The sequence below is a fragment of the Pelophylax lessonae genome (genome assembly GCF_965119305.1).
Source record: "Pelophylax lessonae genome assembly, chromosome: 4".
NCBI lineage: Eukaryota > Metazoa > Chordata > Amphibia > Anura > Ranidae > Pelophylax > Pelophylax lessonae.
This window is the reverse complement of record NC_138771.1, coordinates 173,014,843-173,031,257: the sequence shown is the minus strand read 5'-3', so window position 1 is coordinate 173,031,257 and position 16,415 is coordinate 173,014,843. Positions and strand designations below refer to the sequence as shown.

At 37.1% G+C, this 16,415-nt stretch overlaps 1 protein-coding gene across 24 annotated transcripts in view; it reads right to left on the bottom strand.

Annotated features, from left to right (window-relative positions):
* Nucleotides 1-16,415, bottom strand: part of CELF2 (CUGBP Elav-like family member 2) — a 713,329-nt gene that overhangs the window by 364,272 nt on the left and 332,642 nt on the right. For all 24 annotated transcript variants that reach the window (XM_082254349.1, XM_082254360.1, XM_082254366.1 and 21 more), the window contains one exon: nt 15,570-15,766. In XM_082254349.1, the coding sequence (XP_082110475.1) occupies nt 15,570-15,766 (197 nt within the window). The remainder of the gene's footprint in view (nt 1-15,569; nt 15,767-16,415) is intronic.

Genomic DNA, 16,415 nt, shown 5'->3' with positions numbered 1-16,415 from the left:
GTAACCCTAAACAGGCAACCTATAAAGGCATTTCAAGGGTTGCCAATGGAGATTTTTAAGTACTGTAGTTTGTCGCCATTCCACGTGCGCAATTTTAAAGCGTGATAAGTTAGGTATCTATATGCTCGATGTAACATCATCTTTTATATTATACAAAACAATTGTGATGTATATTGTTTTGGTTTTAAAAATTCAATAAAATGTATTTTTTTCCAACAGCAGATGGGTCTTGAAAGGAATTGTAAAAAAAAAAATGTGTTTGAAAAACCGCTGTACAAATACCATGTGACATAAAAAAATTGAAACACACCATTGTATTCTTTAGGGCCTCTGCTAAAAAATATATAATTTTTGGGGGTTAAAAAACATTTTCTAGCAATAAAATACTCATTTAAACTTGTAAACAAAAAGTACCAGAAAAGGCTTGGTCTACACTCTGATATCATAGGTTGCATTCAAGGCCAAATATTTTTAAAATATGCATGCATGCAGATGATGTTATGTTGTTTCTTTTTTAGCCTCATATCGTCCTACCCAATCTGCTAGCAGTTCTGTATAAATTTGCTGATCTGTCAGGGCTTATAGTCAATCTCTATAAATCAATATCTATGACCATTGGCCTTTCTTCTTCCTAGTGTGAAACACTCAAATCTTCATTTCACTTTGTGTGGTCTAATAAAGTAATCTCCTATCTGGGGATCCTCATCAACCCCCGAAATACACTTATTATTTCAATACAATTACCCTCCTATTATTGCCAAGATTTCATTGCTGGTTAGAGTTACAGAAATTAAGAGGAATGTCCTCTCTAAACTCTTATATTTACTTAGGGCTTTTCTTATTACAGTAACAAAAACTTTTCTTGACCAAGTACAATATGAGATCAATAGGTTTATTTGGTCAAATGGAAAAGTGAGATTTTGAAAACAAACTCTATGTCACTCCCATGCTAGTGGTGGTAAGGGTCTTCCCCATATTTGGCTCTATTATTTGGCCAAAGACTAACTCACCTCATCCAATGGAACATAATGGCTCAAAACTTCATTGGATTACATTTGAAGTGCGTTATATACAACTTCACTACTTGCTTGGTTTACTTTGATCTAAAACTTTGTTCTCTCTTTAAAAAAAATATAATTTGATCTGAACAATTTCTCAATTGACATAATTCCTGGGTGATCCAGCTCTATAGCTGCATTTCCCTCTTCCAAACATTTACACTAGTGGAAGGTCAGTAAACTAACTACCCTTTTGTCTTTACAGGATGACTCAACATTTGTATCTTTTGCCTGCCTTAAACAACTCAAGTACATCCCTCCTCATGGGAGCCTTAGCTACCTTCAAATTAAACATTTTAATGCCATGCATTTCTCAGAATCCTTACCCCCCCCCCCCTCCATTTATGTACAAACATGTGCTAATACCCCCAGGAGTAAAGTACTACTTTCTTCCTTATATATTTATATGTCTGGCAGTGTACCCCTGGATCAAACACCTCAAAAGCTTAAATGGAAGCAGGATTGCAGAGAGCAGTTCTCCGCTAAGGATATGAAAGATATGCTGTGCGAAGTGCATAAATCCACTAAATCACTATTTGTCAAACACACTGTAATTCAAAGTTTTACCTGATGGTATTATAACTCCTTTAAACTACATTCCATTTTTCCTGAAATTTCTAATACATGCTTTCATAAATGTTCTTCTTCAGGCTTTCTGGCCACATTTAATGGAATTGTAAGAAAGTATTTTCAGTTTGGCAAAGGGTTACTGACCTTTCAACTATAATTGCTTGACACCCTGTAAACATAACTCTGGCATTGTTTTTATATTTGAACCAGTTCCTGATATTCCACACTGCGCAAAAATTGTATTCACACTCCATAGAAAGATTTATTCAACTTATCTCTGTAGCTGCCCAATGGGTGATAGCTCTAAGTTGGAAATCTGCTTCTATCTATTTTATCCAGTTGATTCAATTATGTTAATGGTAGAATCTTTCATACTAACAATGATACTGTAGTTTACTTTTCTACCAAATGGGATTTTTTGTCAACTAATCGTCATTTATATATTAGCTAAATGTTTGGTCTTGTATAGATGTTGTACTATTTTATCACCTTAGTGCACTGCTAGAAACTCTGTAATGTTTTATCTGTGCTTGATTTGTGTTCTGACTGTGCCTTTCAAATTCTGTATTTTTTTATCTCCTGTTATTATTTTTGAAATATTTCAATAAAAAAAATGTAAACACTAAAAAGCTGCACATCTAGATGGAGCCAAACAAAATGAATTGTTGTTTCCTGTCCACTGGAAGAAATAACTATAGTTCATACATGTTCTACAGGATTCAATTAATAACACTTCCTTCTACATGTGTGCAAGCTATAAACCCTAATGATATGCATGCTTATTTAATTTGGCACAGCAAAGAGCAATGATGATTTTTAAACCACTGTAACTCATGTCAGCCAATCAAATTTTGCATTTCATTAGCACAGCAGTCAGAGCATCAGATGAGAAATTATTTTTGGTTGACAGCTGTTCGTTACTGCATTTTCACTGCAACTTGTATGTCAACAAATGTGCTATACAATACAAAACAGCATCTCTTTTTGTTGCTTAAAAATGTAATAAAGTAGTCTGTAATGGATATTAAACCTTATGTTGTTCTTATGTGTTATGAAAACACTATTTTTTGAGCACTATTTGAAAATGGGCAGCAAGGTTTTTGGGTGTAAAAAAACATATATAGACCTGAATAATATTTTTATGTAGGAAAGCTCAATGAGCATGAAATACAGTTTATGGAATACAAGTAGACTTGAATCTATTGATGACTGATATATACAAATGATAAGCAATGAAATGAAAGATGGACTAAGTATTCTATCTAAAAGTCTGTTAGCTACAGTGTATATGGTTGAAAGTGGCTTTAAAATTTCCTTGGGCTCCCTCCTAAAAGTGCAATTATTCATCGTGAAGCCCATGTGTGAGTTAAGGTGATATTAATATAAAGCAGAGGTAATCGATGTAAGTAAAATGTTAAAGTGTTTTATATTACAGTGCTTCTTTTTGGTGAAATCATAGTAATTGAAAAATCATGTTCTAGGGTAGAAAATGCATTATAAATACTTGGAAGTACAGGAAAAAAAAGGACAGAATGAACTTTGAATGGCTTAAATGGATATGAATTCAGTGAAGATGGTACAAGGATGGTACATACAAGGACTAAACATAAAAACAAATTTTCCTTGGTACAAAGGAAATATAGTTAATATTATATCACATATAAAGAACAAAAATGTAGCCTTTGGGATTATGAAATACATTTCTTGCGGTATGTGCGTTTTCAGTCTGAAAATGTAATTCATAGTACCGGAGACTATGTGCAGTAGCCCACCGCAACCAGTCACTTCTTTAACCACACTTGCACAAGCACTACAAAGCCAACATTATGGGTCCAAAGGCTGCTACAAACCATTGCTCTTTTCACTGTTACAAAACAAACATTTTTGAATTATATATACATTATTAGTTTCCTTATTATGTTGGGGTTGTTAAACATTATGACATCCCCTTTTAGCTTGTGAACTTTAAAGGTATATGTTGTTCCCTTAAAAAAAAGAAGTACAAATGTTTATCTAACAGAAATGCCATCCTAAAATCCACATTTGCAATATTATTTTCTCCTCTTATTTAGTTTCCTATTTTACGCTTCATGCTATGGGATCTAAACTGGCAAACACTCTGTACAACCTGCTAAAAAACATGCATTGTACAAAGCCTTACTCTGATTTTGTCCATGGGCTGGACACCAGACCATGTTTTTCTTTAACCTGGAAGTGACAAAAATAAATATTTCTAATAGAGTTCCACCAGTCTGTGTCTGCTGCTCCGTTACAAGGTTGGGTGACCACTATTGATATTTTGCTAAAATATATTTGTCTGTATTTGTCAGCAGTTTTCCAAAATGATTTTTTGCAGTGGATTAAGAAATTAACTTTTCTGGAATAATACATTTTTCTTACACTCTATAATTTTTCTGAGTAAGCCAATAAGAATAATAAATATGTACCATTTATAACAATCCCAATCATTCTCTATAATATAAACATACAAAATCAAAAGTCCATCATGGAGAGGGAAGAGCCATCTGCAGCTACCAGTAATGTAGCTGCTGAAAAAGAAAAAAAACAGTCTTCACCACCATTTCAATCCTTGTGCCACCATCTCAAAGCTGGCCCCCCTTTGCCCATGTGCGAGATGCGTCAAATTGGGGAGTCTGTCCTGAAGCTTCCTGGAATGTGTGATGTGATTTTAGATGGCTACGAGTTGGGGGAAAGGGGGTGAGTGGCAGGGCTAAGCCTACAGGCCTAGGGAAAGAGTGAGGAAGTGCTGAAAAAGATACTACCCAAAAAAAAAAAAAAACAAATGTGTGAAAGGGAGAGGGTAGGGTTAGGATTATTGTATGTAATATCTAAAATGTGAGTGAAGGGTGACTTTAAAGAAAAGACACTGCTCCGGGTAAAGCTTGAAGTACCTTTTCAGAAAACACAAAGGCGACTATTGCAGAAGTCCATGCAAATGCTGTCTTGGTGTTGTACATGGTACTGTACACTTTTTTCCCAGACAGATGGAAATTAGAAAGTATCTACTGATTGGATGACACAGCCATTGCCAGGAAACACATACTCATTTTTTGACCAGGTACTCATTTTAAAGGTTTAGAATAGGCTCTGTAACAAATCTCCAAGCAGCAAATACAAACACCCGTTAAAAAATGGGCATTTATGATTTTATTTTGCATTGAGATCTTAAAAACATTGCAATCACATTCAATGAATTACAGGTGCAAAGTACAGGCTCCTCAATCCCTGGGTCCCTGCTTCATACATTTTGTTATGGAGCTAAAGGAAGTAATCAATGAATACCACGTGGAGTGAAGCTGCATTTGTACTCCATTAAGAACTACAAATCCATCAGTCACTGTGGCAGATGGGGCGTGCAGTCTTCCATTCACAGGTAAGTGTGAATGGATCTGTGAAAGGATGATGCAGCTGTGTGGCTGGGGCCACACACATAAAAAAAAAAGAAAAATTTAAGTACATTTAGGATCCTGCATGGAGAAAAATCTTGCATTTGCGGGAAAGAGGGGAAGGTTTTAAGGTGGGGGCTGCAGAATGTGTCCATGTTTCTTGTTTCAAATATGGTAAATGAAACATGCACAGAAAGGTGGAATTAGCCTTAGGTGACTTCCTGGTAAAAGGAGGGCTACTTGACCCACGGTGTTATTGGGTGTGCCCTGAAATCTTGCACATGTCTAAAGCCTTGCTATAGCCTGCTCAATTCAGGGAAGCCATTTCTCAGATTGGAACTTTAATTGCTACTAGAAAAAAAACAGGAGGAATACTGGAGCATATAAAGTTCAATGGTATAGGATCACCTACCCTACTCAGGTTGTAATGGTTGTGTAGCCCCACAACCAATCCCTGCATTGACACTTTAAGTCCAACTTCCTGCAACATGCACAGGACTTTTCAAACACCAAGCCAGAATGTCAATATTCCTAAAAGACTGTCATATCAATGTTCCTTTTGCTACAGATTCTACCTCTGAAAGTCTGCCACAGAAAACTTATTTCCAGGATGGTTTCCTGCAAGAAAGTCCTCAAGGGCTCATTGGACATGTAAACAGCACCTGTCAGAGTGACCCTTTAACATTTTTCTTTTTTTCAGACAACCTTAATTTCATACTTTGCTACATCAAATAACTTTTTTTCCTCCTATAACATAGCATGTATTATACCTAAAAATTAAATAGCATGAATGATAACATATCTGTTTGCATACAGAAACAGCCTCAGAACACAGCCACGATAGACAGTTATTTACTTTACAATTGCTGCAGTAATCAGCTTTTTTTCACATTGCATATGTTTTGTGCCTTGTACATTTGCAGTGATTTGCTTGCTGCCAGAAATGAAAGTTGAATTTTAATGCTGACTTCTAATGAGCCAAATCTGACGATTGAACAAGTGAATAGGGTCAAGCCATTTCCCATTTTATCTTAGACACGTGAAATTATAGGACACATCCATTTCTCTCCTTCTTGCTCCTTAGGTTAAAATGGAAATGAGAAATAACAAGGTTAAGCCTGATCTAAGAATGATAACAGACCTTGTAAGTCTCATGAAAGTGAAATGGGAGATGTCAATATCTAAAGCATGCAGCTCTCCTAATCTCCAGGATAAACTAACAGGATGAAGAAGGGCCATCATCCATGAGAAAGAGCATGCAGGTACTGTAGTAAGGAGACAAGATATCTTTCCACCTAAGCCCTCTTAGAGCTAAATCCAATTCCACTGGGCTCTGAATAACTGCAAGATCTCTTCACCTTTATTCTATCTATGTTCATAGCAGTCATTCATAGAGTTTTGGCACTTGTTAATTTTACTATTCAGCATAACCTACATACTTCTCTACATTCTCTTACTCATATAGCAGATGTTTCACAACCTCACATTGCAGCTGTGTTTTTGTTATACTAACCATATGTAAGATTATTATATTAACTAAGGCCTACATTGAAATCCATCAGCTGTGGTTTGTATAAAGTCTAACAGGGCAGGTTGTTCATGTGGTGGATGTCTTTCTTACAGTGTTCTCATGTTTTGAGCAAATTAAGTTACCAAACTGACCAGGCACTACCTAAAGTTGGCCATACGTGATTCGTGTTTTTTTTATTCAACTAGTGTTTTGAAAAAAAAAAAAAAAAAGAGCCAATTCCCCCATCCATTCAGTGTGGATGGGTGAATCCTTCCCACTGAGCTATTGTATTTTGCTGGTGGGGACCCTTCAGTGTTGCTGACTATATTTCAGTGGCATTGATAATTCAGGAAAAGAACAACAGGCTGGTTGTAACCAAAAATAAATCAACTTGTATACAACCAGCTAGCTCATGCATGGATCAAAATTCAGATGGTCCCTGCTGAACTGGCCAAATTTTGATCCATGTATGGCCCGGCTTAAGAGTGGTACTAAAAAATTCTAGCCGGTAAAACTTCCTGCTCAAAAAAACTTTCTTCCTGAAAACAATTTTGCTTTAACTATACAGCTGCCTATGGTCCATGAACAGTACAGTGTACACCCCTAGGCATCTATAAGATACTAAGACAAGGAACCAGAGTCCATGAAAGGCATCAGTGGCTGCCTAATTACTAACGTTAGCTATGATTGTCTAAAAGTGGCGAAAATTCAAATGTCACTTTGTGATGGTGCTATGTGCATTGGTGGTATGTACATAGTATGTGTACCCTAAGAGCACTCCGATATGGAATTTACTGCTCTTGCCAGCAGTTTTTTTTTTTTTTTTGTTATACTACTGGGATTGATAATTTACCTATAGCAGACGATCCCTCCAATTATGGGTAACGGTTTGGAAAGTGCATGGAGGAGTATCAAAGAAATCTGATTGTTGGGGTCAGTAAGGGGTTAACTCGACCAATGTCTAGTCCCAAATAAATACCTACAAGTAAAAGTCCAAATTTAAGGATGGGTTAAAATCCATGTGTAGGAAAGTTCACAAGGTGCAGCTTAATACTGTAGAATCCCAAAGACAATCTGTGTGTAGGCAGCCAGCTGTCAGAGTAGAAGGCAGCTCTGTAAGCAATGTGAAGTAGAGAGAGTGATGACAATCAAAGTGTAGTATTTAAAATGCACCAGATTTCATTAATGGTAAGCAACTCACAAGATAACAATGATCAAGCACATAAGAAGTAGCAAACCTTGCTGTGTGATGCCTGTCAGGATTACTGCAGTAACCAGTCCCAGTCACACTGGTGGATTCCAGAGTTCCAAGGCTGGAGGAGAGGCATAGGGAGAGCTGTCAAGAAGTCATCGATAGGAGGACAGGCCTGATGAAGGAGCACACATGCTCCAAAGGTGTGCTATCGCTATACCTCTGTTCCACCTCCCAATGATGTCCTGACAACTCACCACATGCCTCTCCTCCAGCCTTGGAACTCTGGAATCTGCCAGCCGGGACTGGTTACTGCATGGACTGCAGTGATCTGGACGGGTATCACACAGTGAGATTTACTACTTCTCATGTGCCACTCAGATTGTGCCACCCTCTCTTCTTCACATGCCTCCCATTATTTACATAGGAAGAAGGAAGTGCCTGAAATGCAGGTTTTAACCACAGAGCAAGATATAATGACATTTGCTTAAATCCTTGCAAAGTAAAATGAAGTTTCACTTTGATATACTTCTTTTTTTAGAAATTTTAAAGACAAGAACTACATTGAAAAATAAATAGTAAATCGAAGGCCCATTTTATACATTTTGATGAAGCAGCTCTGGCTCCTCACCTAACAACCATAAGCAAATTTGAGTAGCAAAGGTAAAATCCAAGGCAATATGAACATTTTTGGGTGAAGGTCTGCAAGATCAAAATGTTTCATGGTTGAAAAAACAAAAAACAAAAAACATGACCAACAAAAAATGTATTGCACACACAGTAGGGCCCTACATTGATCCTTTAAACCACCATTTTGACCTAGCTAGCAGATAACATTTTGGTTAAAGAAAATATAATATACAATCCACATTTCACTGTCCATATTTCACTATAATCCTAATAAAAAGGTTCTGTAGAATTAAAGGATGATAGAAAAACATGTGCATTTTGTTTAGGGAGAAATACTTGGTTTTACTAAAGGGATGATAATATTCTCTTTGTAGAGTGTATATTCATTTTGCAAAGTTAATGCTCATTTAGTATAGTGAATAAAGTAAAGCTGTAAAATGATGTGAAAGCAAAGATGTTGATTTTTTTCCCCTTCCACATTATTGGGCATTTATTGTGAATGAAGACAAATGTGTTAACATTTACTTTGCTAAGTGAACAGTCTTTACTCCTTATCTCTGATTTAATGTGGTAATATTGTTCTGTAAAGAAATGTTAATATTCTTGAAACAATATACCTGTACCGTTATAACTATCAATTATATTCTAAAAAACATGTGTATGAAGAAAAGGTGCGCTGGTCTGTGTTAAGCTGCTACCAGAAAAAAATAATTTAATGTGTAAATGTGGGTGGTGTGCTAAATCCAATAAATATGAACAATTCAATGTGAACAATTAAATGTGACCAAAACAGATGCAATCATAAAGTCCCAAAATCCAAAGTAATGAAACTCCTCCGAATATAAATTATGGTGACACAAAAATAAAGATGACTAAAGGTGATGGTTCAAATGGTGATATTAAAATCCCTCCACCTGGTGAAATTCCTCCTTACCGGGCGGATATAAAGTAAGTTCAAAATATATATGATGTTCCAAACAACCACTTCTTGTGACTACACAAAAGAAATAGTGCTCTTCACCGTGCGTGCAAAAACCAAGATGGCCTCTTACCAGAACGGTAATTATACAGCACTCTGCAAAATCATGGGGATTATCAAGCTGCTCCTCTCCATACGAATAGATGTGGCAGATTCCCAGGGTTATAACATAACATCCTCTCCAACATGAGCATGTAAAGTAATAATGACCGATAGTGCATTACCCTTTTAAAAGCATTTATTAAAGATAAAAATGCACTTACATGTAGGTAGTATGATATCGCTTGAAACAATATAATGGAGCAGTGAGGAAATTTCTGTGATGCTCGTGTCCGGCTGCAGCGCGGACTTCGAGCGACGTAGTGACAGCACGCCTCCTTGCTGACGCGTTTCCTCCGATTGGATGTCTTCAGAGATAGGACCTCCTATCTCTGAAGACATCCAATCGGAGAAAACGCATCAGCAAGGAGGCGTGCCGTCACTACGTCGTTCGGAGTAGCCCGGTAAGGAGGAATTTCACCAGGTGGAAGGATTTCAATATCACCATTTGAACCATCACCTTTAGTCATCTTTATTTTTGTGTCACCATAATTTATAATCGGAGGAGTTTCATTACTTTGGATTTTGGGACTTTATGATTGCATCTGTTTTGGTCACATTTAATTGTTCACATTGAATTGGTCATATTTATTGGATTTAGCGCACCACCCACATTTACACATTCTACAAAACATGCCTGGATTGTTTGTTCCAGGTTCATCTCCCACACAAAAAAAAAAAAAAAAACATACGGTAATTTGAATTTTGTTTAAAATAAAACGTTCTAAAAAATGATGACATGTATGTGGCCAGGATAAAGTCATAAGACTGACTACAATGAAACAAATACTTAAGTCGAACATTGCTAGAGTTTAGAGGAAGCTGCAAGCACCTGAGTATCTATATACTTTTGCAAGCAAAAGTCCTGTTTCCATAAGATAGGATCTTCATAGTGAGTACAACTTTACCTTATATACTAAGATAAGTGAATATTAACTTTAAAAATGTCCTGTAGCAGATTAAAAAAATCTAGGGAATTTCTATATAGTGCCACTATTACAAAGCAGTGCTGTTAATGCACCAAATTCATACAGTTTGTAGATAACAAAACTGGGAGTATTGAGACCAACTATAAGTTGACAAACAGAGACAGGCCGAGTGCCTGTCTCATTATTGTCACTTTATGTTGTGTACTAGAGCAGTATTTTTTCCACCGGTACCCCCTCTCCACTAGACATTGGTTGGTAAAGATTTTTAGGTTATATTGTTAGTGTTATCTGTATGCATCGGGGGTCTAAGAGTAATGTAATTTTGACTCTCTGTATGTATGTATTGTACATGTGGAAGAATTGACAATAAAGTAGATTTGACTTTGATTTGACTTGACTTTGACTAAAGATACTGCTGGCTTCACAGCCGGCAGCCTCCTAACAACCAGTGACACTCAATGGGTGGAGCCTAATAGGGAAGCTTAGACACTAGCTTCTCATCAGGTCTTTTCTCTCCTTGTGGTTGACAGCAGGCAGTGGGCAGATTCTATAACCAATGGGGGGACTGGATCTGGGGGGGGGATTAGTGTCGGCAAATCTCCATGAAGATCTCCCCACCCAGCCACTGTAGGAGGAAACACAGGAGTGCACGTATGGACACATTGGTCTCAGTAGTTCTCCACACATGGTGCATGGCCCAGATTAATCTACCTGTTTACAAAAGGGTGGATAAATCTGTCGCGCGCACCAACATTTGTGGAGGCACGACGGAATTCTAAAGAGTGTCTTAGACACTCTGTATGAATTCCTCTGAATGTCTTTTGAGCTGTGCTTTTCTGTACACCACCGCACATGTATTATGCCAAAAAGGCAAAAACACTCACCAGACATGGTGTAAACACGGTCTTACTAAACAAGCCCTGGTACTGAATCTAGATTATACTCTTTGTTTCAGATCCCATAGTAAGGCTGAGTTTAAGACAGGCAATCAAATAGTGAATAAATACTGGTTCCCCATGCATATTAAAAAAAAATGGTTAGACAATAATAGTTTTCTACACGTTTATAACAATAACGTCATATTTTTACATAACGTTAATGTCATATAAAAATAAAAAACCAAGCTATGTAAATCCACAGATTTACATGGTAGACTATTTATTAGTAAAAAGCACAACTGGAAATACATTGTATACAATAATATTCAGTTTTATTTTATTTGTTTGATTTCGCAAGTAGACAATAGAAGCAGTTGTCTAAATAGGTAGTATGGGTTTTTTCACATTTGTTCTTCATTAGTAAATAATCCTAAGTGAGAACAACATAATACACTTAAAAATTGCGCAGCAAGCTTATTCAGTATCAGGCTCAATAGATGCATATTAGTTAATTAAAAAAAGTTTAGTTGAGTGTTCCCATCTGTACGTAAGAGGAAGCAAGCCCATATAGGCAAAGGAAACAGCTTGCAAAAAATCAATGTTATTTTTAACTTTAAAAGTTTTAGTTCTATGTGATTGATTGAAGTAAAAAAAATGTAAAAAAGAATAGCCTCCCATGGCTTCCACTACCACTTCTATACTAATGACACCAAAATCTACCTCTCTACCCCTCAGCTCACCCCATCAGTCTCCTCCCGCATCACTGATCTACTAACAGACATATCAGCCTGGATGTCTCACCACTCCCTCAAACTGAATCTATTTAAAACCGAGCTCATAATATTTCCTCCTCCATGTGCCCCTTCCCCTGAATTATCTGTCAAGATCAATGGAACAACTATCAGTCCTTCCACGCATGCCATGGTGCTAAGGGTAACCCTGGACTCTGCACTGTCCTTTCAGGCTCACATCCAATCCCTGTCCAAATCATGCCGCCTTAACCTCTGCAACATCGCTAGAATACGGCCCTTTTTACACCACCAAGCTTTTAATTCACGCCCTGGTTATCTCTCGCCTCAAATACTGTAACTCCCTCCTCATTGGATTACCTTTACATAGATTATCCCCAGTTCAATCCATAATGAATGCTGCTGCAAGACTTATCCACCTTACCAACCGTTCAGTGTCCTCCACCCCTCTCTGCCAATCCTTTCACTGGCTTCCACTCACCCAACGAATAAAATTCAAAGTGCTAACAATAGTTTACAATGCCATCCACAACTCTGCCCCCAGCTACATCACTAACCTGATCTCAAAATATCAACCAAGCCACTCTCTTCGGTCCTCCCAAGACCTCCTGCTCTCTAGCTCCCTTGTCACCTCTTCCCATGCTCGCCTCCAGGATTTCTCCAGAGCTGAGCTTCTCCCATTCTCTACCCCAATCTGTCCGACTGTCCCCTAATCTATCCATCTTTAGACGATCCCTGAAAACCCTTCTCTTTAAAGAAGCCTATCCGGCTACTAACTAATACACTGTTTCACTTTCTTCATCAGCTCATCCCCCACTGCTATTACCTTTTGTATCAATTGACCCTCCCTTTTAGATTGTAAGTTCTAACGAGCAGGGCCCTCTGATTCCTCTTGTTCCAAATTGTATTGTAACTGTAATGTCTGCCTTATATTTGTTAAGCGCTGCGCAAACTGTTGGCGCTATATAAATCCTGTATAATAATAATAATAATAATGTCATTAGATAATTAATTCATTATTTTTTTTTTTTATACAAGCATTTGGCTGTTTTCAGTTCAGTCTTTACAAACTCAATATTAAAATGATGCTGCATGTTGCAATGCAAATCATAAAAGTTGTCTTCTGGCAAACATACACTTTCTAAAGGTCACCTTTAAAAGTATTAAATTACCTTACTTAAAAACAAAGAACATCAAAATGCAAGCTTTTAAGAGATTTTTCTGAACACCTTCCAGAAATCATAAAAATATATGTATGTATATATTTAAGTTTCTTGTCATTGGTACTGTTTATCCACAATAAATGATCAAAGCAAAACCATTATATTTGTGGTATTTGTGGTGCCTCAAGTCAAGGTGGGATTTTAAGGGCAGGAGTAAAGGGGATATCGAAGGTAGTATAGTAGGTAAAATTTATTTACAAGGTATGAATATAAATACAGACATTCATAGTGAAAATGGGTAAAGGCCCATTGTGCCAGTGAAAGAGGAAAAGTTCAGGTGTGATAACAAGTGACACTTGTTATCACACCTGAACTTTTCCTCTTAAACTGGCACAATGGGCCTTTACCCATTTTCACTATGAATGTCTGTATTTATATTCATACCTTGTAAATAAATTTTACCTACTATACTACCTTCGATATCCCCTTTACTCCTGCCCTTAAAATCCCACCTTGACTTGAGGCACCACAAATACCACAAACATTTTTTGGGATGGTGGCAGACACGACTATTGAACCTCCAAAGTAGATCCAAACCCTATTCTTCAACCAAAACCATTATATAAAAGTGATCGACACATTAAGGAAAATAGCACCATATAAATTTTAAAGCAGACCAGCTAACAGACACAAAGCAATGCGTGTCATAATAGGTTATTCAATGAACACTCATACATGGAAAGTGGCTAGACATTTTCCAAGCTTTTTAAAAACAAAAGATGTTAATCTGACAAAAGTCTCCAATTTAAAATTGAATTCCAGGCAAACAGCTACATACACAGATAAAAAATACATATGGGAGCAGTTTCACATGTCAAATAATTTATATTACTGTCTATCCAGCCCTAAGTTTTACACAGCTCTTTTAGGCAACAGAGCCCTGCCTGCAAGGGCAGAAGACCTGATTTTCCTCTGCTTCAGTTAAGGAACCCTTGCAAGTCATGTCCCTCCCTAAGCCTATAGGTCCTTTCACACGGAGTGTCGGATGAGGTCAGCCCGTGTCAGTTTTTCAGGCGGACCTGATCGGACACTGCATTGTCACATGTCCACTGACACCTGCCGCCATCTGATCTGATCCTGCTTGCAAAAAAACTATATGGATCGGATGCAAATGGACAGGTGGCCCATTTCCATCCGTTTATCCTATAAAGAAGAATGGGACTGTGTCTGTGTCTGCTCTGCACAGCGAAGCTGGCACAGAACTGTATTCAGCCTGCTCAGTGGGGATCAGCAGAGTGATCCCCCACTAAGCAAGCAGAATCTGTGTGAAAGGGACCTATGGCTGTACAGTAAAAAGAGAAACAGCAGACTGATAAGCTCATATCTTTGTTTTCTCCTTCTTTCAGCATGTAAGCACATGATCGCTGCAGTACAAATAACTGCCTTCTTATTCTGCTTCTTTCTCTGAGCTCTGGTGTACATAGAACTGCAAGAGATTGATACCAGATATCAGAAACTTACACTGATTATATTAAAAAAAGAAAAAAAAAAAAAAAGAAAAAAAAAAAAACATTTACACCAAGGAAGGATATTTAGTCTTTGCATTTGGAAATGCTTCTTTACAGAAAGAGCTGTGAAAATGTGGAATAGGCCCCTTAAGAACTAGTTCTGGCCAGCTTATTAGATTGTGGTAAAAAATGGCTGGATGCATTCTTGAATAAAAAAAAAATATATAACGCCAGGGATTGTTGATCCAGGGAATATCTGATTGCCTTCTGGGGGGATCAAGAGGGAATTTATTTGATTTGTATTGTTTTGTTTTTTTGTCTTCCTCTGGATTGATTGCGGGTATAATTATTTGTAAATGGATGTTTTCTATTTATTTATGCTGCTTATTTATTTACTTGCCTATTGGTTAAACTAGATGGACTTTTTTCAACTTGACTAACTATTAAATATATGATTGATTAATGAATACACAGTTGAATGAATTTGTACCTTTTAAATCTGCCTGGAGTTCAGCTTTAATGTGAGTTTATTATATTTTACCGTCTTAGTTAAGTCAAGCAGGTTATCCCACACTTCAGTTCATCTCCAACTCTTATTCCAAACTTTGCAGTCTAGTGTAAATTTATTAAGCATTTACTAAAAATTGTTTATTGAAGTGTGGCTTTCCTCCACACTTCCAATGCATTTTTATTAAATCCCACTTGAAATGTCTTTTAACTGACAGAGCATGCAGGGCACTGTAGCTCAACTAAAACTAAAAACGTCACTTCTGCAGTACAGATGCCTGTGCTAGGCTAAAAAAAAATGTAACCTTGCCTTGGCTACATAAACAATGTTCAAAACTGGCAAAACACGCTGACTTTGTTTAGAAAGTGAAGATCCTCATAAATCACTACCTTTGCTTTGGGGTGGATTTTGACTTCTGTCTCGAAGGACATTGATCTGATAGACGGCTCCGTAAGGCTCAAAAAGGTCTTTGAGTTCTTTTTCTGACCATGAACGTGGGATCTGTCCAACAAACATCTTAATGGCATCTGGGTCTGGCTGGTCTGAGTGATCCAAAGCTCCATTCATCTTGTTGGTTGTACCGTTACTGTATAGAGAGAAATATGGAGGCATTATTAACCCTGACAAAGTATACAACAAATACAAAGGTAGAACAGAAGCTGCTTTAATAACAGGATCAGAGCTACACCAATATAGGCTGTAACTTACTAGTCAGATTGAATTAAAGTACTGTAAACTCAAGCAATTTCACATACTGTATCAGGCATCAAATCTAGAATTTTGTCTTTGTTCCTTTTTCTAGTAAACAACGCAGAAAGACAGATAATCATCACCATATATTGCAATAAACCATTTTTTGGTAAAAAATAAAGTAGGAGCAATTTTGGTAATAAAGTCATATGAAAAAAATATATGAAAAAATATGAAACACTTGCCAGTCTGTCAGATGAGCAAAGCAAAGCAGAGATGAATCTGTAGATTGTGTAGAACCATCATGTGTTCATTAAATTAGTCAAACTTTTTCCTTAGAATGCTGGAAATGGCTTTACACTGCAGATCTGATCCCACACCCTCACAGCTAGCGGAATGACTGAGATACATAGATTTAGCCTACTGTTTGTTGAACAAAGGCTTCAATTCATAAAGTTGAATTGTGGAAAGTAGAAAGCTTACTGGATGCAGTTTAAATGTGATGTGTGACAACCATTTGCTGTTTCTAACTTCCTTTTAAAAGG